At 35.2% G+C, this 27,621-nt stretch overlaps 1 protein-coding gene and 1 long non-coding RNA gene across 4 annotated transcripts in view; one reads left to right on the top strand and one right to left on the bottom strand.

Moving 5' to 3' along the window:
• The window catches only part of LOC138710575 (UDP-glycosyltransferase UGT5-like), a 49,872-nt gene extending 27,272 nt beyond the window's left edge, over positions 1-22,600 (bottom strand). The window contains exon 1 of the mRNA XM_069841569.1: positions 22,442-22,600. Within this exon, the coding sequence (XP_069697670.1) occupies positions 22,442-22,450 (9 nt within the window). The 5' untranslated portion in view covers positions 22,451-22,600. The remainder of the gene's footprint in view (positions 1-22,441) is intronic.
• The window catches only part of LOC138710579 (uncharacterized), a 153,091-nt gene that overhangs the window by 26,257 nt on the left and 99,213 nt on the right, over positions 1-27,621 (top strand). The gene's annotated exons all lie outside the window — the stretch shown is intronic.

The following is a 27,621-nucleotide window of genomic DNA, read 5'->3' as shown; positions in this document are numbered from 1 at the left end:
ACTAACTCGGTATACGCGGCCTTGGTTCTGTATGGAGGATGATTGGAAGTTTGCTAGTAGAGGGGGGGTAGGAGTGAAGTACATTAAAAAACTCGGGTACAATAAAAATTCAAGTAAAAATAAAATTATGTCCCTGTACTAAGGAAAGCAAAGTTAACACAGGGAATAATTACAACTTCACAAGTTTCAAAAATTGATTCAGTAACAGATAAAAAAGAATATATTAAATATCTTGGCATTGATTTTACTGATGAAATTTCAATTGACAAAAATAGAATTGTTAAAAATCTAACATCTGATCTTAATGGCCTTGTACAAACAAAATTACTTAAATCTGAGCAGAAATAAAAAAAAATATTAATGAATATGTGTGCCTAGTCTCATATATCCCTTACAATGTGAGCCTTTAAATCAATTATCTACCGGTTTCTTAAGAGATCTTGACAAAATAGTCAGAAGTGCTGTCAAAGAAATCATGATGTTACCAGACGACACTCCAAATACAACCTGGTCATCAGCAAAAAGTAGAGTATTTAAGGATATATCATTCACTTTAAAACTAGAAGATAATTCTGATTGTCATCTTCTCGTAATGTAGTCAATATAATATCAAATAAGATTCGTGACAAGGGACATCCTTGTCTTACACCTTTTTTAATATCTCTACTTTAATATATCCAGAGATATTTGTACTTTAATGCAACGTTGTTTAAATTTATATCCAGAATTGAGATTTTTATTGTGATCAAACTATTCAAACAATTTCAATATACAGGGCTCCTATAAAAGACCTTTTCGGTTTCGAATACATGTGTCCCCTCCCCCCTTGGTAACACGGCAAACATCAAGCCTAAAGTCAAGTTCCACGTAGGTACGCGGATTTTCCGATCCCCAGATTCTGAGGTTACGTCTGCTCACCTTATCAGAAAGATGAAAAGTTGCTTCGTCAGGAAACACCACGGAACGAATAAATTCATCATCGTTTTCAATTAAAGTTTACATACTTATGCAGGAATTTCTTCGTAGCATTTTCTCCTCTGATTTTAGGGCTTGCAGCAACTGTTGTCGGTACGGATGAAATCGCAACTGCTTGCGAAGAATCTTGCCTTAAAATCGGTGTACCATTTACGGATTGTAGGCTTAATGGGCGGATTTACACCAGACTTTGTTCGGTAATGCCGTTGCACATTAATAACGGACTGGTTCACATGAAATCAAGCTTTTCTGTCCTCTGGCTCTATAGCAGCCATTTCGCCTCAACAATGAACAAATTTGTTTATATGCGCTATTGTGAGGCAGTGTTATCAACTAGGAAAACAATGTTGCCACAACTAAACTTTTTGAGATTATCTTTCCATTGGTGGTATTTGCATACACCTCAGATTCATAGAACGTAAATTACATGTGTTGGAAACCGGAAAGGTCTTTTGTAGTAGCCCTGTACTTCTCATATTATTTTATTCACTCTGGTATGCTAAAATTTACATGAAAATTATGATGCTGATATCTTTGATATTTTCAGAGAAAAAATAAAAAGTATATAGGCTATGTTGAAAATGTACAGAACTCGCATCTGAATCCTCTTAATACTATGCCTAAAATCTGTGCTGTGGAGTATGTCCTGTAAATGAGAAACATTCGATCTATTACAGGCCTACTTCTTTATTAATCTATACTAATAATAAATCTGTAGCCGAAATTTTTCTGGTAATTTTCGATTTTCCAAAATAATTGGTTCTAACATATATAATTAACCACCCTGAAACCGAAAATCGCTTTTTTGAAATTTTTGTTTGTATGTATGTATGTATGTCTGTCTGTCTGTCTGTCTGTCTGTCTGTATGTATGTATGTATGTATGTTTGTTATCTTGTCTGTCTGTCTGTATGTATGTATGTATGTATGTTTGTTATCTTTTCACGCGATAATGGCTGAACGGATTTCGATGAAAATTGGAATGTAGATTAAGTTCGTTGTAACTTAGATTTTAGGCTATATGGCATTCAAAATACATTATTTAAAAGGGGGGTTATAAGGGGGCCTGAATTAAATAAATCGAAATTTCTCGCTTATTGTTGATTTTTGTGAAAAATGTTACATAAAAGTTTCTTTAAAAATAATTTGCGATAAGTTTTATTCCTTGACAAATTTCGATAGGACTGATATTTAATGAGATAAATGAGTTTTAAAATTAAAATAACTGCCATCTAAGGCCGTGTAATGAAGTAAAAAACAAATGACTTCGTCTATAAGGGGCCTTGGAAATCAACAATCGAAAGCTATGAAAGATAGCCTACAGAGAATGTTTCTGTGTTTGTATGAAGTAATATTGGAAGCTAAATTAACCGATTTGTATAATTAATTATTATTTCACCATTGGAAAATCTAGTTTCTCTAGATGGACATAATGCTATAATGTTATTACAGTAACTTCTGATATATAATATAATATAACATAATATAATATGTAATATTATATAATATCATTTAAGTTATTTGAAGGGTTCACAACCATAGTGGGCCAAACGCCATTTACTGAATACGTAGAAAACAAGGGTTGTAACAGTCGTCGTCGCCCTCGGCTGCCAGCTCCGAAATATGGAAAGTATCTCGAGGATGGCACGTCGATGTCAATAATTAATTATATACACTGATTAATTTGGGCGCCAGCCTCCTCGAGATTACTCCGGTAGAGGATGAGGTTCCCAGGTCAGCTGCAAAACGGTCGGGACATGGGGTTTGGGAGACGTGCTCGTAGGTTGTAATGATGTAGGCGCACACCAGAAGTTGTTGGTAAGAACTATGAAAACGTTTATTATTATTAAGTGTTCGTTTCAGATTAGCAGAAATGCGCGTCCAAGTGTATAATATCTCGCTCTCACTTCCCGCAAGTTGGTATACTAATTTCTGAGTTCACGTAATTATATATTTTGTACTATAAAACACCAGTAATATAATGGACAGTTGATAACGTGATGAGAGGAAAGAATTCAGACTTATAATAATAATGCAACACACGACTTCTTACTACACCCACTAAAAAATTCTAAGTCCGTAAATTGTTATACTTCCGAGTTAGGTTTGCCGAGAATATGTGGAGTTCGACCTCTCCGAACACTGTCTATCTGCCTTCTGTCTATCTGCCAAATCTATCCCCTACTTTCAACCACCAAACATAGAATTTCGCCCTCCTATCTATATATCACGTGTCTCTAATAAGAATCCTGATTGGCCATGATTACACATACGTCACTTAAGACGCGTTCTTCAAAAATTGTTCGTTAACTAGAACATCTCCTACTTCCGGCGTCCTGACAATTCTCTGACATATACCAGATCATCTCTTTTGGAACCTGGCTTGGCGTCATCTTACTGACCACCCGCAGGCAAAGTCCATACATTCCCTCATCAGTCAACTCCACGCCTGGACACATGTTTCCTGTCAGCCTGGCTTCCCTTCGGCCTTCCTGTCCACCTGTTACTTCCGTCTCACATTCTGTAACTTATACGTCCATGCTTCTTACTATCCATATGAGAATATTAACACGAAATACTAATCTAATCAAAATCTCCTTATCCTATACGAGGAACCGTCTCAGGGTTAAAATTAAGTTATTACCATAATTCAATGGAAACCTATAACAAGTAAAATAAAATATACACATTAAATCTAAATTATGTCAATCTTCATTAAACTATGGTTGCATGTAATAAAAATTAAGAAACAGGTTAAAGGAATTGTCATTGCACCAAATGAGTGTCTCTGGACCAAAATGATCGCATTTTAATTATTTGGATGCAATTTAAATTAAGTAACATATTAAACGATTTATCCTTCTATCAAACACGAATGTTCCCGGGATCAAACGTCCTATTTTAATTATGTAATTACTTTATATTTATTTCTAACGGGTGCAGCGGAGCGCACGGGTACGGCTAGTTATAAATAAATCTTACGACATACAAAAATATAAAAACTCTGTTATATCGTCAGCGTTAATTAATTTTGAAGGCGATGATTACGATACGAATTTTCAGGTTTTAGTCTATTTTCAACATCATTTCTATTTTTAAAAGATCAAAGCATTCTCCATGGAGATAAGTATGAATTGATTGATTACCGATTAGAATTCGATTAACAATAGTGAATAGACAAAACTGAGATCGCTCTATTGTTTCTTCAATACGTTACTGTGGTTATAAGCTGTAAACGGAATCCTGATTTTGCTTGTGTGCAGTCCTCCGGAGAGAGAAGTCGCAGAAAAACTGACAAAAGACTAGAAGCAGCAGCATCAATTAAAGAGATTTTTTGCCTAAAGAATGACTGAACGCGGAAAACTATAAAATGTGACTAATGATGCAGGCTACAGCAACGAAGTTGAAAAGCAAAAGGTGACAAGTTTAAATGTTTACAATTTTTAGTTTTCATTTTGATTAAGGGCATTTCTTTTAATATTTTTATTTATTCATATTTATTATCATCATACAGTTTTCAGGTAGTGGTTTCCCTCAGATTTCTGTCTACGATCCATCACTACACTTGATTACATTCAATCACATATCCTAATTTATTTCTCCTATCGTCTACATCTCCCCATATCTTCCATTACATAAAGTTAAATCCTATTTGTCTGTTTTCTTCCTCCATCCTTTCTGATATGGTACTTTAAACTTTTCACATTCTTTATCTTCCCTCTATCCCATATCTGCACAAACAGCGCTCGTAGAGCTCTCGCGCTCCTTCGGAGCGGGAGAGCCGTGTTTACCGCTCGCCGAAACGGAGAGGAAGATACGTCAGAATGACATAGACTTGCTATAGGTAGAGGAGAGGAAAACAATCACTCAGCTATCTAGTGGAGTGCAGTGTGTAGGCCTATTCTCATAACTGTTTCACGTTGCTTACGTACTGCTACAGTACAGTATGGAGGAATCTAAAAGACGGAACATAACATTTAATATTTAACGATTTGCAGCTCGAACTTATTGATCTTCGATGTGACCTAAGGGCTAAAGATCGTTCGAATAATACTACTAGCCTGGTTGAGTTTTACAAGACTAAACATTAGCAATAATATCCACGACTACACAGACTGGCTGTGAAAATGATTGCTATGTTTGGTTCAACATTTATACTTGTGAGCAACTGTTATCTATAATCAACTTTAATAAAGGCAGGCATCGAACATCTGCAACTGATTTTTCATTACGATCAGTAAGCTACTGTTCCTTTCAGCTGCCAACAGCATAAAACCTCGTTTTGATGTACTGATAAATAAAAATATAACAAAATAATATTGTACATTTAAGTAACTATAGAATTTCTATTATTTCTGTAAAATAAATATTTCTTTATTAATTAATAATAGTCCAAGATAGTTTTGCAAACACTGAACGGGAATTCATTTCATAAGCACTCGTAATAGTACTTTCTTTTGTGTATATTTTGTATGAGATCACCCCTTCGTCTAGTCCACCCTTATACAGAGAGCAGCTAATATCTGCAGTCCGCTCATGAGCTGTGAGCCGACTCGGAGAGCGCAAACCTTGTGCAGGCCTGCTCTATCCCATTCCTGAATACTATGCAATACCCTCTACCTTACTCTTATTTACAAATATTCTCGGCTACAGTCTACTCATCCATAAATGATTCAGCAGAATTATTGCCTCCGATCTTAGTGCTATATAATTTTCTGATAGCATAATATTTTCAATAAGAAAGACGACGATGTTCGTTATAAAGGAAACAGCTCAGTTGACGTTCTTCGCTCGGCGATGATCGCCAGAGGAACCATAGCTTTAGAGCATTGGTCGTCAGCACTCGCTGAAATGGGTAAAATGTAAGGAGTGCAACGAAATATGCTACGTCGTGCAGAAGGGATAGGGAGACAGCATAATCGACAGCAGCCGCGGATGCACGCTAGTGCAGTGTCATATCCGCAAGTAACAGACGCTAGTCCGAGGGTGCACTGTGCTGATAACCACTGCTTTAGAGTGACACAGCCATAGAAGTTCAAAGAAATGCTTATACCTTGCCTTAAAATGTAACACATTTTATATATCTGTCTGGCCAGAATCTAACTTTCTTTTTTGTTAAATATTTATTAAAGAAATATGATATGAAAACACGTTTAGATGAAACCACTTAATTGAAAATGTTTAACATGAATATTTTTAAAGTTTAAAACTGTATTTTTCTTTGATCCCCACACACCACGTATCATTCTCTCTTCTGTTTCTCTCGTTTGCCTTGGCTCTTCATTGTTGCTTGCTAAAAGTTATTTGCAATTGCCTTAACAGTAGCCTACTGTGACAGTTGTGATTATCTAAAAATATAGATTATCTGGAATATGACTTAACGAAGATGTTAAAATTCGGACTCATTACTGAATAGAACGTCTACAGATAAATTGTGTAGAAGATAATGTCAAGATTCAGGACACAGGAATATCCAAAAGCCTAATTGTGATCACAGTCACCGTGAACGTCTAAAAACACATATCACTTATTCCGATTATTTTAACAAACACCTGCTTCCAATATTATTTTTCATTACTGAGATACATTAACATAGTTGTAGTAATTTAATAATATTGTGCATACATGTGCTAGTTGTTTACTACTCGTACTTCATTAAATTTAACCGCTGCTATTGAATCTAGCGACGATAAACGCCCAGCAACATCAAAAGATGAACTGATACAGCGTGGTGATGATGTGAAATATGAACGTCCAAAATATCGAGAACATATGTATGGAACTTGTTGGGGAAAATGAACGTGACTTCAAGTCTTGGTTGAGCTCTGACAAGCAGGACCGTTGTAAACATTATAATAATTCCAGATATTTCTGTTATATTCAACCACGTGAAATCAGATAGACACGTAGTCACAGGGAAAACAAAATCATTCTCTCCTCATTAACATTATTAAGATTACATCTCATTTTAATATTTAATAAAATATGTTATCATAATAGCTACTACATCCTCTGACTCAGGTTGTGGTTGATATATACCTCTATTATCAGGCAGTATACATCCTCTGACAATATGTGCCAGAGGAAGAACAATTGTTTATATGCATCTAAAGTCTGATTAGTGTAATATGTAGCTAATCGGCGATGGAGGGGGAAAGGAACTGGCCTAGTTGCCTCATAAGTGGTGGCTTTTGGTATCATTTGTGAGGTTCGGACCTGTCTTCGGACAACAAACATTAGCTACTGTTATATCTGTTGAGAGACATAGAGGAAGGCAGAAAATAGGAAAGATTGGAGAAAGCTGGGTTTGCAGTAAAAGACCTGCTCTTGGACAGAACACGTACGTATGTATGTATGTATGTATGTATGTATGTATGTATGTATGTATGTATGTATGTATGTATGTATGCATGAATGAATTAATTAATTAATTATCTGTTATTCATAATTACATTAAAGACATCATGAAGTGGTTGTTTTCAAACATAAGGAAAACAAATTATTGTCACACAGAGTGAATGTATGTTTTTATTTAATTTTGTTTTTCCTGTTCCATAAAATACCATAATTGAATCGCTGATTGTAAAAACACCCTAAGACACATTTTGGTAAAAAATGAATTATGCACTGCAGTCGCTACCTCGCATATAGATGCATCAGTCTGAGTAGAAAAACAACCGAAGTGACATAATAATAATACAGTGAAGAAGGAGATCAATATTACGTTGAGCGTAAAAACACCCGAAATGCTGGATTCTGGTTGTTTTTACAATGAACATGTAGCAATGGCTTCCAAACTTTTTGAAGGTGGGACCCTCTTTTGGGCGAGAATTTTGTATGCGACCTCCATTATCGAACTGTTAAGGTACTTAACCCCCTTCGAAAAATATAAATTTCTGTAAAAATTGAAAACAACGATTATTTCACTCAACGAGCAAAATAGAAGAATATAGTGCAACTTGCTTTTCTGTGAAGACTGCAACTAAAGATGCACCAAGAGCCAACAAGGTCCAAATGAACATATCATTTCACCATTTTTGCTACAACATGTCAACACCAGGAGTTGTTGTGGCTAAGAAATTCATTCCTGGTCTTCAAAATCACAGCTTTTCCTTGAAAATAGACCCCAAGAGAAAACCAAAACCAGACCTACCAACAAAAGCAGCCTACACAGATGGAAGAGTACCAATATGTGCAAAGAAACTGGGGGACATTAGAAAGTGTGTTCAATATGTTCCTGATGATGAATCATCTTCTTTCTGGAGTGAAATACTCGCATGCCCAACAGCTGTTGTCTAATGTGTTAAAATATATAGAATGTATTTTGTTTAATATCAGTTTTGTAGTGTGCGTATCCTAAGGTTTTTGAACAGAAAAAAATGTTTCTGTCAATGCTCAGTTACAAGCAAAATTCATATAATAAATAATAGAATAATGTAGAAAATATTAAAACCTAAAAAGTGTAGTGTTAATACAATGGAAATGCTTACCAACCTATCTTCTATGATTAATTGAAGTTTATTTATAATTTAAAGAATCTGAATATATTTTTTAGATCAAGTACCAATTTTTTAGAACTGGCTGCAAAAACAAAGTCCACGTAACAAAAAAAATATATATATACATGTATTTATACATTTGCAATTCCATTCTTAATTTCAACTTTTTATTTCAATTCATTTAGCCAATATAATGTTTCTTCAAGTTTTCTGAGAATTTGTATTCTGTAACTTAAGATAAAAATTTATACGAATCGATTGGAAAAAAATAAATAAACTTTAATATTTCGCCATAGAACATATTATTTTGTTCATTGCAGAGAAGTAAGTTTTTGGTATCTGAAGTGTATTTTCACATATTGGACATGTTAAGTTTTTAAAAAAGCTCTTTATATATATATATATATATATATATATATATATATATATATATATATATATATATATATAGGAGGAAAGGAATTGGCCACCCTAAACCCTAACCAATTTATCTTCTGACCTAGTTGCCTTATAAGTGGTGCCATATTGGTATCACTTGTGAGGTTCAGAACTGTCTTCGAACAGTTGACTAAACCAGTGGTTCCCAACCTTTTTTGACTGACGACACACTTTACTGAACGCTAACGACATCGCGACACACTTATTTGTTTTTATTAATAACTACCTGAAAGCACCCGGCGTTGCCCCGGGTTGTCCTTTTTTTTTTTCTTTTTATAATTAAACTGGCTGTTAGACTTTTCGGAAAACTCAGGAAGTCAACTATAAACAACCAAAACGAATTGTCTTTATTAAGCTTTTCTCGCCATAAAGATGAATTTTTAAATAGTGTCACTTACATGAACTAATGAACTTCTTAGCCAAATGTTTGAAAGGATGTACTTAATTTATAACAACTGTAGATCAGGCAACGAAAGAAAACATTTCATCTAGTACCTTACATTCAAATGTTTTCTTTAATTTCTATATGTGTATGTATGTGTGTGTGTATCTAGTTATTTATTCTGACATAGTTAAGGCCATCAAGCCTTCTCTTTCACATCACCAAAAATACAAATGAAATAATAGAACAATACAATACAATACTCTCTAACATTAATACTGTCGACCTGGTTGGCAAGTTGGTATAGCGCTGGCCTTCTATGCCAAGGTTGCGAGTTCGATCCCGGGCCAGGTCGATGGCATTTAAGTGTGCTTAAATGCGACAGGCTCATGCCAGTAGATTTACTGGCATGTAAAAGAACTCCTGCGGGACAAAATTCCGGCACATCCGGCGACGCTGGTATAACCTCTGCAGTTGTGAGCGTCGTTAAATAAAACATAACATTAACATTTATACTGGAAAGGTTCTCTGTTTAGCATTCCAAGCGGCGGCGAAAAGTGACTGTGCTGCTATCTAGCGGCTTGGATTGTTGATACAATCCGTGCGGCGTGCTGGGTGATGTGAGGAAAAGCGGAGAGGTGTGCATTTGATAACAATAAGAAAGTGTAAAGCAATGGCATTATTTAGAGTCACAGTGTTCACAACATTTTTAAATAATAAGAAGTTACGAAGTTATTGGAATAGAAATGAAATTACACAATTCTCGAATTTTCAAATATAATTATGATTTAGTTGTGCATGTTTTTAGAAGCTTTCATACTTCGCCTATTTCGTTTCTTAGCTAATGGTTAACCATTTTATTTTTTATGTAATACTTTATTAGTGCATTGAAATATTTGTCAGTGAAGATTCTGGCACTGTAGCTCCTTTAGGGATAAATCATGTATCTTGTATGTTATCTATTACATCAAGCAGAAGTGATTTTAAAATCTCTGCAGGCATGGTACCTTTTGATAGAAAAAAACCTATGGTTTGCTTTATATTTTTGCACATTCCTCGAATAATGAAAACCATTGCAAGTGGTACTTCTGAAATTTTTACGTCAGTTGAAGTTTGTTGATTAGGTCTATTTATACCTAATTCAATAAATCTCTCGAAGTGTGTGCTTTAGCGTTATAAGTTATATCTTCCTTCGAAGACATTTCATCTACAACAATAATAGTTAGAACCTTTTCATTCAGTGATAGAATATCCGATTTTATTTTCAATAAAGAATTGTAAAATGGTGGGATTTATCCGGTGGCCTATATCATATTCATGAAGGCAATTTTGGAGAGATCTAACTGTTGATAAACACAATTTTCTTCTTAAAAATCTTTAGCCTTGAGGTGAACAATAATGGAATGTTGCGGCAAAATTTTTGTCGTAACTGGAATACCGTCTCCACATTTCCTTCTTTTTAAGCGCACTTGGGGCTAATGAATTCACCATCTTAAACAAATTTAATTAAATCAGCGTTTGAATATGCTGTGCTCGGAGCTGTCATTTACACTTGAGAAATTTTTCATCTTTTAGGAATTCTTGCATCGCAAAAGAATGAACTTTATTTAGTGAAATATTAATCATGCCTTTAAAATATAGGGCTAGGCAAATTATTTTGTCCCGTTAACTACCTGAATCACTTATTATGAAAAAACGTGAGTCCACTTTCTTAACAAAATCAACAACTCACATTTTTATGTTACGCATCCCAACGCACACTGTATGGTTAAAAAAAAAGTCGAGCCTTTCAATTTTTGTATACGGAGAAACTATAAAGAAATTATTTTGTATGAAGAAAGTAAAGTAGATTTATGCAGTTTGGTAACTGATTCAGTTAGCCTAGAGCAGCCGTGGCGAAGAAGAGTTCGTGCGCCGAGCCACTGTGTAACCTGCAACGTGCATAGCACCTATGGAGGGAGGCGGACACGCGAAGGGGAGGTGAAGTAACTGTCCGACTCAGTAACGGATTTTCATTTTCCTTACGTCCAGCATTTAAATATAATTTTATATAGTACAAGGCTACAAACTACTGTTTCTACATGCATCGAAAAGAGAAATGTACAAGAAAACATAGGCCACATTATCACGACCTGAAATTAACTGTCTTCAGAATGTCTCTGCGACAGTGTCAAAATCAGGAATTATGTAATTTACTGCCAGACGTAGTTGATCACGAAGGTATTTGTCTGTCAGTCGTGATCTACATTTGGTTTTTACTATTTTCATTGTTGAAAATAATTTTTCACAAACGTAAGTTGTAGCGAACATGGCTTCAACAGAGCAAGCGAAAGAACGAAGCTTCGGATATTTATTTTTTGACAAATATTTGAAAAGTTCAACATCTGTCAAGTCCTTACGTCTAGCTTTCATTTGACATCACATTGTAAATCTATGAGTTCAAATTGAAGATCTAACTGCATCATTCGCATATCTGCTGAAAAAGGGTCGAGATAATAATAATAATAACAACAACAACAATTACCTTTCAATGTTTCATAATATGGGTGACATGTAGTATAATGCCGTTTCATGTTATACAACCGTTTTCCTTGTAATACTTGCGAACAAATCATACATTTAATATTCTCACCATATTGGCAGCAAAAAAATGCGTCCTCCCATCCCTTGTAGATGTACAGTACATGTATTGGAGAGAGACATTGCGACGATACGCCACTCGCAGATCAGAGGCAAATACAAATGGAACAGAGTTTGACTCCAGTAAGTGAGAGGGTGGGGGTTGTGGGAGGTAGAAATGCACAGGTATCACTGCGAGCCACAATGTGCTCGTGAGTCGCATTTTCGCCGCGGCTGGCCTAGAGAATATTATGTAATTGCTAATGCACTATCTAATTACATGGTAGAGAAGTATCGTCCCTCGTTTCTGTCTTTATATCAGAGAACCCACAGCCTCCTCGATGCAAGATCTAATACATTTCTCTAGGGCCTTCGCGGTTCTTTTATTGTGTTTTGATTTTGATCCATATTTTCGGAAGAAGGCGCTGTTAAATTTAGTGAATGAATAATTGTTACTTTCAGTGTGGTATTAAAAAGAAAATATTAAAAATTAACAATCCTACGACTGATTTGAAACTTCAGTATACTTTTCCAATTTATTACACTTTATTTTTACTTATCCCTGATGTTCCAAAGTATTAGTTATTGAAGTCAGATAATCTAAAGTGATCTGAATATATTCTCTGATTTTTGTACAAATATTCTGTCCCTCTAATCTAATCGTTTCGTCTAGAACCGTTGGCAATGTTTGTAATTAGTGTTAATATTTTGCTTATGATATTGCTTGTGTTTTGTTTTTAAAGAATCTTAGATAAGGCCGCAAATAGCGATAGTAGCTGACGCGTCCTATTGAACCTCACTAACGGCTAGGACTTCAGTGCTTGTCCTTTGCGTTTATTTTCCTATATGGGCATGGCACACCTAAAAGACAAAGCAAATAACTGTAGTAGTAGTAGTAGTAGTAGTAGTAGTAGTAGTAGTAGTAGTATTAATAATAATAATAATAATAATAATAATAATCTTGTAATAGAAAAGTAGTATTCTACTGGTGTTTACATGACTACTCCCTATCTCTATCTTTTGGAAATCTGATGAAAGATCTAGCAGCTTTTGCTAAGTGTAGTTTCTAAAACAAACAATTCCACATTTAACTGACATTGTGTACAATCATAATGAGAATAATCCTTACGACATCACGTGTTTGTTGAGGAACAAAACTCATATCACAGTTCATCGCGCTAATCGTCACGTCATCCTCGCTGTCTACAATTCCTGCCGCTAGATAGCACTGGTGAGTCATTCGCCACAGAGCAGTGTATATTAGAGAGTACCGCATTCTCGACGGCGGCAGCCATATTTACTCCTTGCTCGGCACAGAAGCATAAGCAGTAATGCTAGAAGGAAGGTCATTAAAGGCGATATCATACATGTTGTTGTGGTTTATTGAATACAGGAGACAAGGATTAATAAACATTATTGTCATAGTGAAATGACTCATTAGAGATAACACTTCATTATTTATGTTATGTCCATTTTAATAGGGATAACATCAGCAATTTTCTATGCAGTTCCGTACCAACACTTCGACTGCCACATTTAGCAGATTGTTGTAGTGCATTTGCTATAACAGACAATTTTCTTAACAATAAATATATTCTAGTTCTAAAATACAGTGATAAGACTTTTTCAAAAATATTATGACAAATTGGGAACGTATGAGTTGAAGTGTTAATAATTAAAGATTTCAAATCCTTTAGTGTCAACTCATTTTCTACCAACGTTACACATTTTTCTACATTTAGAATTATATCAATCACAGATTTACAAGGGTATACAAGTGACATATCCTTGTACGACTTGAGAGTCACTAATGTGCTAATAAAATTTATAGATTCATCCCTGTTATCAGTTATTACAATTAGAGATAAACAGTTTTCACAAATATTATATGCCTATAACTTATTTTGTTTTATTTTGAACAAAACTGATCCCAACAAGTAGTAAAGAGCTTGTTGTTCACTCAAGTTAATATTTCTATTTTCAGTTAAATTACAATTTAGCCTATATCAATTTTCTTTTGCTCACATCTTCACTAGACCTTACTCTTTCGGGTTTACTTACATCTGTACCTAGAAACTCAACTAATTGTTCAGAATCGCAAACTGCGTAATTTCTTTGCTCCGTTTATGCGAAAAACTGAGAAATCGTAATGCAGTTTTGAATTCTTTTGCATCCGGGATTGGATTTATGGAACGGAGAGTAGAAAATAAATTTCCTAACGTATCCTGCGTGGCTCTATCTAGCATAAGATATTTGAAGTTCGCTTTACTGTATTATGACAACTTTCTTGAGAATCAAGAACTGTTTTTGTTACCAATATTATACCAGTTTGGAATGGTTTCCAACGTCCGCTTTTGCCCACCTTGATATTTTCAATTATAAATATTATGTCATTACTTACGGCTTTTAAGGAACTCGGAGGTTCATCGCCGCCCTCACATAAGCTCCACATCGGTCCCTATCCTGTGCAAGATTAATCCAGTCTCTATCACCATATCCCACTTTCCTCAAATCCATTTTAATATTATCCTCCCATCTACGTCTCGGCCTCTCCAAAGGTCTATATCCCTCCGGTCTTCCAACTAACATTCTATATGCATTTCTCGATTCGCCCATACGTGCTACATGCTCTGCCCATCTCAAATGTCTGGATTTAATGTTTGTAATTATGTCAAGTAAAGAATACAATGCGTGCAGTTCTGCGTTGTGCAACTTTCTCCATTCTCCTGTAACTTCATCCCTCTTAGCCCCAAATATTTTCCTAAGAATCTTATTCTCAAACACCCTTAATCTCTGTTCCTCTTTCAAAGTGAGAGTCCAAGTTTCACAACCATACAGAACCGGTAATATGACTGTTTTATAAATTCTAACTTTCAGATTTATTGACAGCAGACTAGATGACAAAATCTTCTCAACCGAATACCACCACCACCACCACCACCACCACCACCACCACCACTTACTTACTTACTTACTTGCTTTTAAGGAACCCGGAGGTTCATTGCCTCCCTCACATAAGCCCGCCATTGGTCCCTATCCTGAGCAAGATTAATCCAGTCTCTATCATCATATCTCACCTCCCTCAAATCCATTTTAATATTATCTTCCCATCTACGTCTCGGCCTCCCTAAAGGTCTTTTTCCCTCCGGCCTCCCAACTAACACTCTATATGCATTTCTGGATTCGCCCATACGTGCTACATGCCCACCACCACTACTGCTACTACTACTACTACTACTACTACTACTACTACTACTACTACTACTACTACTACTAATAATAATAATAATAATAATAATAATAATAATAATAATAATACTAAGAGGCGTTTCTCATATTTATTCTGCGTTTAATTTCTTCCCGAATGTCATTTATATTTGTTACTGGTGCTCCAAAGTTATTTAAGTTTTTCCACCTCTTCGAAGGATAAATTTCTAATTTTTACATTGTTTTTCCATTTCGAATAATATTCTGGTCACGAGATATAATCATATACTTTATATTTTCGGGATTTACTTCCAAACCTATCACTTTACTTGCTTCAATTCCCGTGTTTTCCCTAATAGTTTGTGGACTTTCTCTAGCATATTCATGTCATCCGCATATACAAGAAGCAATAACCCGTTCAATTCCAAACCCTCTCTGCTATCCTGAACTTTCCTAATGGCATACTCTAGAGCGAAGTTAAAATGTAAAGGTGATAGTGCATCTCCCTGCTTTAGCCCGCAATGAAAATATTATGCCGTTGAGAAATTAATCATTGAAGTATATTCCTCCTCTTGTTTGTGACTAAATGCTAATTTTGTACATCGACAGTTGATTACACATTGATTAACTGCAAAACAACACGGCATTCTTCAAGATAACAATGAAATATCACACTAGACACCTCTGTTCCTACGCAAGTCTTGCGTTGTACAGTCTCTCCGCAGGAGTAAATATGGCCGCCGCGGCGGCATTTGTCGGATCAAAAGAATGCGGTACTCTCCAATATACACTGCTCTGATTCGCCACTTTTACCGTGAACTTTCCAGTATTATCATTAGAGAGTATTTGCTATAAATAAAGTAAAACCAAACGAAAATTTATACAGGTTAAATGAGTTGACATTGTCTTGCAGCAAAACAAAAACACTTCTCAGTCCCTATACGCCCACTTAGCAGTATCTCAATGTTCTACAGATTTTACATTATCTCTGCCGGTCAGTAACTCCTGAATTTCTTAGTCGTGGGAGTCAGCGTATTAAGAAAACATTACAATCTTTCGGCCGTCTCCTTTCCTCCCCGCTGCAATTGTGACGTTGCACAGAGGCAGAGATAAAATAATTATAAGATTTGTACATTGATATGAAGCTGTATATTTCATGTAATTTCATGTCTATGTGTGCTTTCACTTGAATTTCAGAGACAGCTGATGATGAACCGGGAATTCCCTTGTTCCCAGTTTGAACCCATTGGGATGTCATTATGAGCCAACATTTCTCTCTCTGTCGGTCGTACCGAAGAATCAATATAATATACGTAGGATAATATTTAATTTATACTGGAGAATTGTTTACCCTTTTACCGCTGTACATCCGCTTATATCATACCCAGTTTTTTTAATATGAATTGAGAAATTACATCTCACAAATTCAGAACATAGGCTATTAATTATATTATTTCTAATTTTATATAATTACAAAATACAGATAGGTCCTACAATATAAACTCGCAATAAGTCAGTTTTTAAAGTGAAGACTAATATTCTGGAAGACGTATACAGGTATTTCAGAAATTAAGAGACTGTTCTTTCCACAACGCGTAACATATGATTATACACTTCGAATTTCGCAATAACACGTTTTCGGACATGAGCAACAATATTTTGAGAGAGTATATTTTAGAATTAATGCAGTGTTGTTTTCAGTGGTATTACGTACTCGTACATTCACATAATCTACTACATTAGGAACATGACAAAATTATCATTGAATTGCTTTTCGATATGTGTAAAACCTTTATTTTTTTCCATTCCTTTATATAAAATATAGGCTAGTTGATAATGTGAAAAACACGCAGTTTTTAAGTTAATGTCTGCTACTTTGAGCGACTGTCCTTGACCATAATTTTGATATGGTCATTACAAATGCTAGTCGCACTGAAATTGCAATTACTTAAAATCGAAAGGGATGTTAGTGGGTATCATAGCAATACGTGAGATAAAAACATCTTCTCCTTTCGTTTTTCCAGTTAATATTGTCACTTCTATTACTACGTTTCGAATGAGTTTTTTCACATCAATTCTTGTTCCATTGCATGATTTGGTGGGTCAATATTTCGCAATAGTACTATCTGTGATTCAATATTAAGTATTAAAATAAATATGTGGTAGCAATCCTTGTAGTCTCAAAGAAATCAAGAATTCAGTTCAATAAAACACAGCTTGCTCACTATCTACAACTGCATCGAGAAATTCATAATATGGTCCTGGACTGCGTAAAGATATTTATTGCATGAATTGTCTAGATTTTAGTCTTCATGCTGTATCAATAATGTTATTTCGTGTTATAATTTCCATGGCCTCGTGAAAGTCGATGTTGAATACAACAGACAATAATAAAAAACAATTGACTATAGAAGATTGCAATTTAGTATTACACATGAATGTTTGATAGTACTTATTTTTATTTTTTTTTTATTTTTAATTAATTTAACGTCCATTTGCACAATTTTATTATAGCCTATGTTTTTCTCCTGGTTATGAAGGTTCAATGTGCAAACTGTGGCACATATCGGTCAAAGCATGTAGATTTGTATAGAGAACATACACACATACCCACATTCACTTTTATATATTAGATAAACATAATAATAACCAGTGCTTTTCTTCTGGCGAAAAAGATGGTGGAACTCTGTGTAGAAATTTTATAGCGGACGGGGAGATTACTGTTCACTGCGAGGAAATTTTGTCGTTTTTATCCCCTTTTTCGTCCAACTAAGACTTCCAAGGTCTAAGCGAAATTCAAAGAAAAATTATATTAAAAACTAGCCGTACCCTTGCGCTCCGCTGCACCCGTTAGAAATAAATATAAAATAATTACATAATTAAAATAGGACGTTTGATCCAGGGAACATTCGTGTTTGATAGAAGGATAAATCGTTTAATATGTTACTTAATTTAAATTGTATTTAAAATATTAAAATGCGATCATTTTGATCCAGAGACCACTCATTTGTGCAATGACAATTCCTTTAACATGTTATTAATTGTTATTACCAATTATTTTTGGAAAAGCGAAAATTAACAGAAAAATTTTGGCTACAGATTTATTATTATGTTTATATTATATTATATTATATTATATTATATTATATTATATTATATTATATTATATTATATTATGTAAAAAGTGTGTTGATAACGGATGTACTCGAATTAGAAAGTTTTTAATTTGTTGTGGGAGCTCTTGAATCTCAGGAGGAACAGCTTTTACAACAGCGCAACATAATCTGCTTGGCTCATTACCCAATTTTTTTTGCATTGCATTTATTGCATATGTATTTTATGTATTTTAACACGATTCAATTGAGCATAGTTAAAATTTGAATTATAAAATAATGGATTGCTAAGCTAACGTACTATTACTGCATACTAAATCAATACACTCTCGTTGTTCGTTAATTCTCTGAGATAAATATGAATATGTTCATAAACATTATTTTAAGAAATACAGGAAATGAATATACAGAATAACCTATCAAGTTTTCTGTGCATAAGAAGCTATTTTAATCTTACCTGTCCTCAATTCACTCACAAGTTACTGTAATAACATTATAGCATTATGTCCATCCAGAGCAACTACACTTTCCAATGATGAAATAATAATTAATTATACAAATCGGTTAATTTAGCTTCCTATATTACTTCATACAAACACAGAAACATTGTCGGTAGGCTATGTTTCATAGCTTTCGATTGTTGTGTCCAAGGCCCCTTATAGACGAAGTCATTTGTTTTTTTATTTCAATACACCGCCTTAGATGGCAGTTATTTTAATTTTAAAACTCATTTATCTCATTAAATATCAGTCCTATCAAAATTTTTCGAAGAATAAAACTTATCAGAAATCATTTTTAAAGAAACTTTTGTTATGTAACATTTTTCACAAAAATCAATAATAAGCTAGATATTTCGAAGAATAAAACTTATCAGAAATCATTTCTAAAGAAACTTTTGTTATGTAACATTTTTCACAAAAATCAATAATAAGCTAGATATTTCGATTTATTTAATTCAGGCCCCTTATAACTCCCCTTTTAAATAACGTATTTTGAATGCCATATAGCCTAAAATCTAAGTTACAACGAACTTAATTTATATTCCAATTTTCATCGAAATCCGTTCAGCCATTATCGCGTGAAAAGGTAACATACAGACAGACAGACAGACAGACATACAGACAGACATACAGACAGACATACAGACAGACATACAGACAGACATACAGACATACAGACAGACAGACAGACAGACATACAAACAAAAATTAAAAAAAAGCGATTTTCGGTTTCAGGATGGTTAATTATACATGTTAACACCAATTATTTTTAGAAAATCGAAAATTACCAGAAAAATTTTGGCTACAGATTTATTATTAGTATAGATGTAGATATTCACACTCGGTTCGATGATTAAAAATGCAACAAAATGTACCGGATCCCGTTCCAGCGAGTTCCACGAGAAAAAAAAAACATTATTAACTTTTATGTAGTGTCGTACATCCAGATGTAGTGTCGTACATCCAGTGTTGTAGATAGGTCGATGTTAACACGCAATCGAAAATTCTTAAAAGAAAAGCAACTTTATTGGCATTAGAAAAAAACAAAGGTATGTGTCAGAAATCCCAACCTATCTATGCTGAATGTCCGGTAAAATATTTTTATTGTCGCTTTTCAAAACTCACCTATTTGAACTAATGTGAAGTCTTCGCTTTGTAGATTGCACAGAGTTTCTCTAAACGTGACCTTACGATTGACAGACCAACACATCTTCAAGATAAAACAGTCTGATGCTTTGTTTAGATTTCACTATTTTTATGGTAGAAAATGCTGATTCACACAAGTATGACGTTTAGAACGACAGTTCTAAATATATTTTTAGTTTATTCGGCACCATCGCCTGATTTGACAAAACTTTTCCGTATGTAAGACAGTCGGGATTTTGTTTATATTCATCTTCACGCCACGTAAAATCATATTGCAAGTATTCATCACTATATTAACGAAACGCTTGGAATTTTCGCTCACATTATTTGAATTAGCACTGCTGTCATCTTAACCTAGAACTAAAGGGTGCGTCAGAAAGAACGGATGGATTTCAAACTATCGATACGCAACGAGGAGAAAGATATAGTGAGGGGGATCACGACTGTTGGGTCAGCCATAGAATGCAGTTTCAGTTGAGAATATGGTGTTGGTCTGGTGTACAACGTGCTTTCATCGTAGAGACATTTTTGAAAAATGAAGAGTCTGTGATCGCCACTCAGGACTCATTTCGACATCGGATGTCACGCTAGGATTCCAACTCGGAATACAATTTTGCGGTGGGTGGCTTCATTTCGTATCACAGGTTCAACATTAAAGAAGAAATCACCTGGACGAAATTCTATTGCACTGAGATTGTACGAGGCTACGGTAAGATCTCGCGCCCTGCGACTTCTTTCTTTGGGACCATTTGAAGGCGTAAGTTTGTAAACATCGATCACATACACTGGACGAACTGAAGACAGCGATTCGTGAAGAAATCGTGGCAATTGCACCAGCTATGACTGTGAAAGTGATGGCGAACATCAGAAAACGCCTCGATGCCTGTATTGAAAGCCAAGGACATCATATGGATAATGTTGTTTTCCATAAATAAACTGCATGTATTGGTGAATATGTTGATAACAATAAATTTTTGATTTGATGAATCTTTACAATTTTCTTGCCATGTGAAATCCATCCGTTCTTTCTGACGCATCCTGTAGATTCAAAGTGTCTTTTTCAAATTAAAAATTTGTCCATCATAAAATCTAAATAAAGCACTTTTGATAAAATAGTCGCACTGTCACCCACTTACACACAGGCCTATATACTGAAACTGACCAGTATGTTCGGACGATTGTAATCTGAGCATTGTTGCAGATGCACGTTTCATTGGTAAAGTCTGTCTCAAAATAAAATGTACCATATCAAAGACTTCGTTGCAAATAAAAAAATGCGTTATATGGAGACTTTCTGGGTAGCATAAAATTCATTTTTCAATTTCAAAATCTGACTCCTTTTTCAAGTAATTTGCCTGTAGGTGCCAGCAGTATCGACGGAATATAGTCTTTGCCAACGATCATAACTTTCTTTGCTCCTCCTTGTTACGGTCGTTGCTCAAAGGGTAGCTAGTAAATTCAGAAATCGAGGTGCGAATGTAAATCTAATTAGATATTTTCTGTCCTTTTTAATAATTATAGTTTCCTTGACTTTCATATGTAGCTACGTAACTGTAAAATCAATATTATTTTTTTTCATAATTATTTTGTAATAAAATACATACTAACATACTTTTAAGTATGATATAAGCTTTAAGGCCCGTTACACACTATACCGAGAACTATATATTATAAAAAGTCTTTGGGTTTGATATGCGCTGATAGAAATAAAGTTACATAAATCTGAACATCTAACTTTCTATTAATTGTTCAATTTCATTCAGATAGTATAAATTTTATAGACTACAATTAGGTTAGGTTACCTGTGGGAACGGGAAATATAGATGTTAGGGTAGCTGTGTTTAAAAAAAAAATCGCTAGCCAACCATTGTCAGCTATGCCTTATTTCGAGCAATTTCCATAGCTTGACAAACGCATTACATAGTTATTTCTCGCTGTAGTGTGTTACGGGCTTAAATGTGTACTGTAAATATTTTGATATTGATGTAATTTAAAGTATAATAGCATATAGGCCTAAGCCTAAATCTAAATACACATTTTCTGTCCTCTTTTTTCGGCCAATGTCCTCCTTTTTTAAGCTTCGTGTTCTCTTTTTTATAGATGAGAATCTAGTCACCCTAGTCTTGTTTGTTGTATTTTGTTTATGGACTGTTTGATGATCTTCAGTATCTAATGACTAATGACATCCTTTTAGCTATGTGCTGGTCGGTTCACAGTTGATTGTAAATTGTTCTACGATGCCAGTTTGTAATAACCTTTCATTTTGTTCTCAAAAAAAAAAAACAACCGGTTAACCAGTTATTTTTGATCGGTTAATCTCCTCAGTAAATTTATTTTAAAGTAGCTGATTAATAGGTAACCTTTATTTTCTAATAACCTCTCATTCCTAGCCAATATCACATTTCCACTCCGTACTACAAGTCTTCTCATACAGTATCCTGCAATGCTGTCGACATCGCTCATGTATAACAAACGTTACAATCATCCCAACTCAAACACACTGACGCGCTCGGGAAATCTCGTGACGTGCCTTTCAGCAATAAACAAGGATTGTTGTACTTACATGCATCATGACGAATCTTCTGCTTGATTTCTCCTAAAGCCGTGCGTGTCTGTCAAGGACCCTTATACCAGAACCGGGACACCCGTAACATTAAACAGAAATCTGATGAAACCGTTTCTCTTGAGAAGCAAGCCAATGGGATTCAAGGCCACTCATGCTTGTTGAAGTGACGATGTCATAACGTGATAAATACGTATGTACTGTGTGTCACTATCTCCTATCATTGACAGTGACTCGGCATAAATCCTCCAGTGAATCCAAAAGTAAGCTGTTGCGGTACCTGACGAAATAACTGATCAGTCAGCTCCCAGCTTCCCACACAAAGGAGCCTTTGTTCTATACCGGGTAAATCCCGTAAGGTTTAAGTTGGGAAAAGATCTCTCGCGCAGATTTTCTGTGATAATGACGGTTTCTTTTCAGATGCCTGTCATTTGTTTCGTGAGTCCATTGTTGCCATCATTGAACTCCGGAAATATATTACCACAGTCTAGTATTAATATACAGTCACGGAGCTCAATACGTAGGGAATAGTCGCCCTAGGTGGCGCATTCGGCCTTCTGTGTCAGAGGTTGCGGGTTTGATCCCTGCCCAGGTCGATGGCATTTAACTTTGCTTAAATGCGACAGGCTGATGTCAATAGATTTACTGGCATGTAAAAGAACTCCTGCGGAACTGGAAAATTCCACGTAAGAATGTATTGCTCCATCCATAGCTTGCCAATGTTTATACTATAAAAAATGGCGACTGCGTTTACCATTGGTTGCTACGAGGAGCGCTGTATCAGACCTCATAGCCACTCTATGAAACTCTACACTTGTTTTTTTTTTTTTTTTAAGATGGAACGTGACAGGAGCGTTGCGATCGGAAAAACAACTGAATGTCACATAGCGTAGTAGGCCTGTTGTTATGGTAACAACGGTTGTTGCCAAACTTACTCTTCCCACATGGCGAGTGCTCAATAGCTCTCTTGGCGACATTCATTGTGCACACAATATTAGCATTCGTACGTTTCGTCTTTGATTCTCTGACGATTTTTGTATTGTTTCCTTGCCTTCGCGTCAATTGTCAATGAATGTTTTAACGTCAGCCATCTTAACGTCAATTGATACATTCCATCAGCTGGCAGCGTGGCAGTCTATATTGGCAACATAGCGCTGTAGTTCCAAGCTCGGCCGCTTAACTGTCATGTCCCATCTTTCAAAAAAGTCAAGTATAGTTCGTTGTATTAGACCAGCTATGGGACTAACAGCAAAGTAGGGAGGGAACGTTCCTACTCACCCCACATTCGTTTGATTGACAGGCGAGAGGTAACGCAGTTGTTTTGCTAAGTCAAGTGCAGTGGTGGATTCGACACACCTTGCGCATCAGTAATTTCTCCGCTCTTATTTCTTGTTTCAAAATCTTTACAGTATTTTGTTTATAGGAAGTACACGTATCATACAATAATTATGACGGCCACCTACTGTCATTAGGCAATTTTATAACTATTCCTTTATCATGTGCACAAAAAATTCTTGAACTGCCTTGTGATCGACATAATAAAGTATTTCTTTTTTAAAAACAATAAAGAAAAAAGCAAAGCTCCATTGTCATTTAACTGCACAATATATTAAAAGATACAATGCTCAACATCATAATAAATTGTTTCTTTTTAAAACCAATAAAGTAACTAAGCTCCATTGTCATTTAACTTGAAAACATATTAAACACAATATAATGATAAAAAAATCAATTGTTTCTTTCTATAAATACTAAAGAAAGTAAAACTAAGCTCCACTGTCATTTAACTTTAAAACATATTAAGCAAAATATATGAGATATAAATGAAACGAAATACTACTGTAGGCCTATACTGCTGGTTTTCATTTTCTTTTTTGTTGTTGATTGCCCTCGAAATTTCTTGTTATTAACTAAAAAGGATATATTTGGCTCTAAAACAGTGGCGTATACTGGTTTAAGGGTCTGGGCTACCACTGACCCTATTATTACACAAAATATATTTTAAAAACCCTATAATAAAATTCCTTACCTATTTATATGTGAATTCCAGACGTCTTGATTGGGACGAAAATACTTTTATGACTTCGTCATTGAAATTACAGTTGGGCCGCTTGCGAAGTTTCTGTAGAAATGACTTTTCAATTGACATCAGTGCCAAGCCGGATAAACGTTTTTGTGTATGAGTTGATCTACAGTAGGATTTTATTCTCTTCAACGCAGAAAATGTTCTTTCTACCGATGCTGACGTAGCTGGTATTGTCACAATTAATGTTGCCAATTTAAGGACTTCAGGAATAACTTGGTTCAGCTGGTTTTCATATATGGCAGATAATATTTCATGGATAGGTTTGTTCGAAAAATCAAAGACTTCTGCTGAATATATTACACTTAATTCATTTTTCAAACGTACATGATCAAAGTGACTGTTATAGGACTGAAATAATTTGTTTAGTGCCTCATTCGGGAAGTTTTCTCTATAAGCAGAAAATTTTTGAGAATCTAGAAGATGTGTGAACTGAAGCTTTCCATAATCAGAAAATCTGTCAGTAATTTCCATGTGCATACGATCTAGTATGCTGTAGTACAGCTGCCTGTATTTCAATTCATCATCTCCTTTTCTTCGCTTTAATGGTGGTTCCATTGTATTGTCTGAAGAATTTTCATTTTCCATATTACTCCATATGGACGGAAACCCACTACGTTTGAACTCGGATATAGTATGTTTTAACTTTGGTATCTCTTGCAAGCAGTATGCTATGTCTAGACTTTTTGTCTGAAGAATATTGTAGAGCACATCTGTATGTGCGAACACTCTAGCATAGACTTCAAGAAGAAATATATTCTGAAACTGTGTGAAAAAATACAAATATCCTTGAGCCTGCACAATTACATCATCATCCCAGTTTTCTTCAGAGTCATTACAAATGATATTTTCCAAGAAAGCAGTCAGTTGTTCTCTGTATTACTTTACTGTATTTACAAGCCGAGATGTAAAATTCCATCTAATTGGTGCAACTTTTGGGAGTTTTTCTGATCTTTTAGGAGATGATGAGAAAAATGCAGCTAAACCCGACAGTGTTTTGAAAAAAATGCGGCATTCTGGAATGGATAAAGTAGTTTGTTGCAAAACTAAATTGAGAACATGGCTGTAACAATGGACAAATAGTGCTTGAGGATACTTTTCTTGAACTTTTGTTTTTAAGCCATTAATATTTCCCGCCATAACTGAAGCACCATCGTATGTCTGTGCAATTAACTTATTGCCGACATTGTATTCTGCTATAACACCTTCCACATGCTGAAACAAAGCAGCAGCAGTTTTGCCCGAACTGACATTTGTGAATCCTATAAACCGTTCTTGAACATTGGCAGTACTGTCGACGTATCTTAAAACAGTGGACAATTGACTCTGATTAGAGCAGTCACTTGTTTCATCAACAACAATGGCCACAAAAGGTGCTTCTTCTATTTCAGATTTTATGTTCTTTATCATAACCCCACTTATAGCAAATATTAAGTCATTCTGAATTGCAGGAGAAGTACCACGGAATACTGTTGAACTCTCAAGATGATTGGCCAGTAAATGGTCAAATTCACTTAAGGAACTTATATATTCAATATAATTTCCTCTATTGTCTGATTCCACACTCTCATTATGACCCCGAAAAGCCAATTCTTGTTTTCCTAGAAAGCAGACTGCGTTAATAAGACGCAGTAAAATCTCCCGATGTTTTTTCACAAGAGCATTGTGTTGGTTGATGTGTAGAACTTTTTGCTTATCTAGCTGTAAATCAATTCTTGTCTTCCCAAAGTTTGCAAAGTTCATGCTACTATAAATATGAGCTTTTGATTTGTCGTGTTTTAGGACTGCCGTTCGAAGGGAGTTCATATTAGAAAACCCCTCTTTTGACCACACATTAGTTTCGCGGCTAAATAACAAACATGGCCAGCAAAATAGTTTAGACAGTTTAGAACTACCACACAACCAATTACACTTACCATATAATGTTGAAGAGAAATGGCGTGTGTACTCACGCTGTTTTTCTTTTACGTCCATGGACAAATTTAACTCAGGAGTTGGTCTTTCCATTTTCACAATTTCAACTTTCTCGTTGTATGTATGACGGTTAAAAGACACTTTTAATAAACCTTCTATTACACAGTCATTTTCAACACAAACCTTTCCAGAAACTTGTTCTGCCATATTTTTCACAATATCACTTAATTGGGAAATTAAAAACTTAATAATTCACAATTAATATAACTCTTAGACACTCGAACAAATCACAAATTTAAAATACTGCACTGCAAGAACACAATCACATTAATGAGCTAGCTACTAAGCATATTGTTGCTTCGCGCCTTCCAAGAAACCGATCACGAGAGCGGCAACTCACCCACCTACAGTGCACGATGGAAACAGGAGGGAGCGGGGGGACGGGGAGTTGTGCGACGTGAGCGGAACGGTCACAGGCTACCCTTCGTAGCAGCGGTTTCTCCAGTGATGCCGCCTTGACAACTTGTTTCTTTCGAGAGCAGAGAGCGCATATAAATCTAACAATTACTTTAATTTTAATTACTGTGGTAAAACTAATACGGTAATACAAAATTATTACATTATGTTATATTATAAACTTTTTCTTTTGTAATTTCCTTGGGCTACCGCCGGTAGCCCCGGTAGTCCGCAAAATACGCCCCTGCTCTAAAATAGAACAACTCAACCGTAATACTGAAACTAAATGCATGTCTGTGATTCTAGACCTGGAGATACTTTTGGTCATATTCATTTTGAAAAGAAAAACTGCTCACAACAGTAAGTTGAGCCAAACATAGATAACATACGCATTGCAAATGTGCGCAGATTAGGGAATTGCTCCTCTGGTAGGTATTTAAAGAGATCTAATCCATTTTTTCCTAAACGCTTTAATGGCGTGCTCTTTTGCATCTCTATAGTGGCTCTGATGCTTGGGTAACATCAAATACAAATGGATTATTGAACAGACACATCGCCATGTCCATTGAAGTTACTTCTGAAAATCTTTCTTGGAAAGCGAACGCATCACATAGGCCTAATATGCACTCAAAGTTTTAATTAAATAAGTTCAGTTCCAGATACTTAATAAAATAATAAGTATCTAAATCCTGAAAATACCATAAACATATCTTGTTTTGTATCATTT

The sequence above is a fragment of the Periplaneta americana genome, chromosome 12, assembly GCF_040183065.1.
Source record: "Periplaneta americana isolate PAMFEO1 chromosome 12, P.americana_PAMFEO1_priV1, whole genome shotgun sequence".
Taxonomy (NCBI): Eukaryota; Metazoa; Arthropoda; class Insecta; order Blattodea; family Blattidae; genus Periplaneta; species Periplaneta americana.
This window is presented reverse-complemented; position numbering and strand designations above follow the sequence as displayed.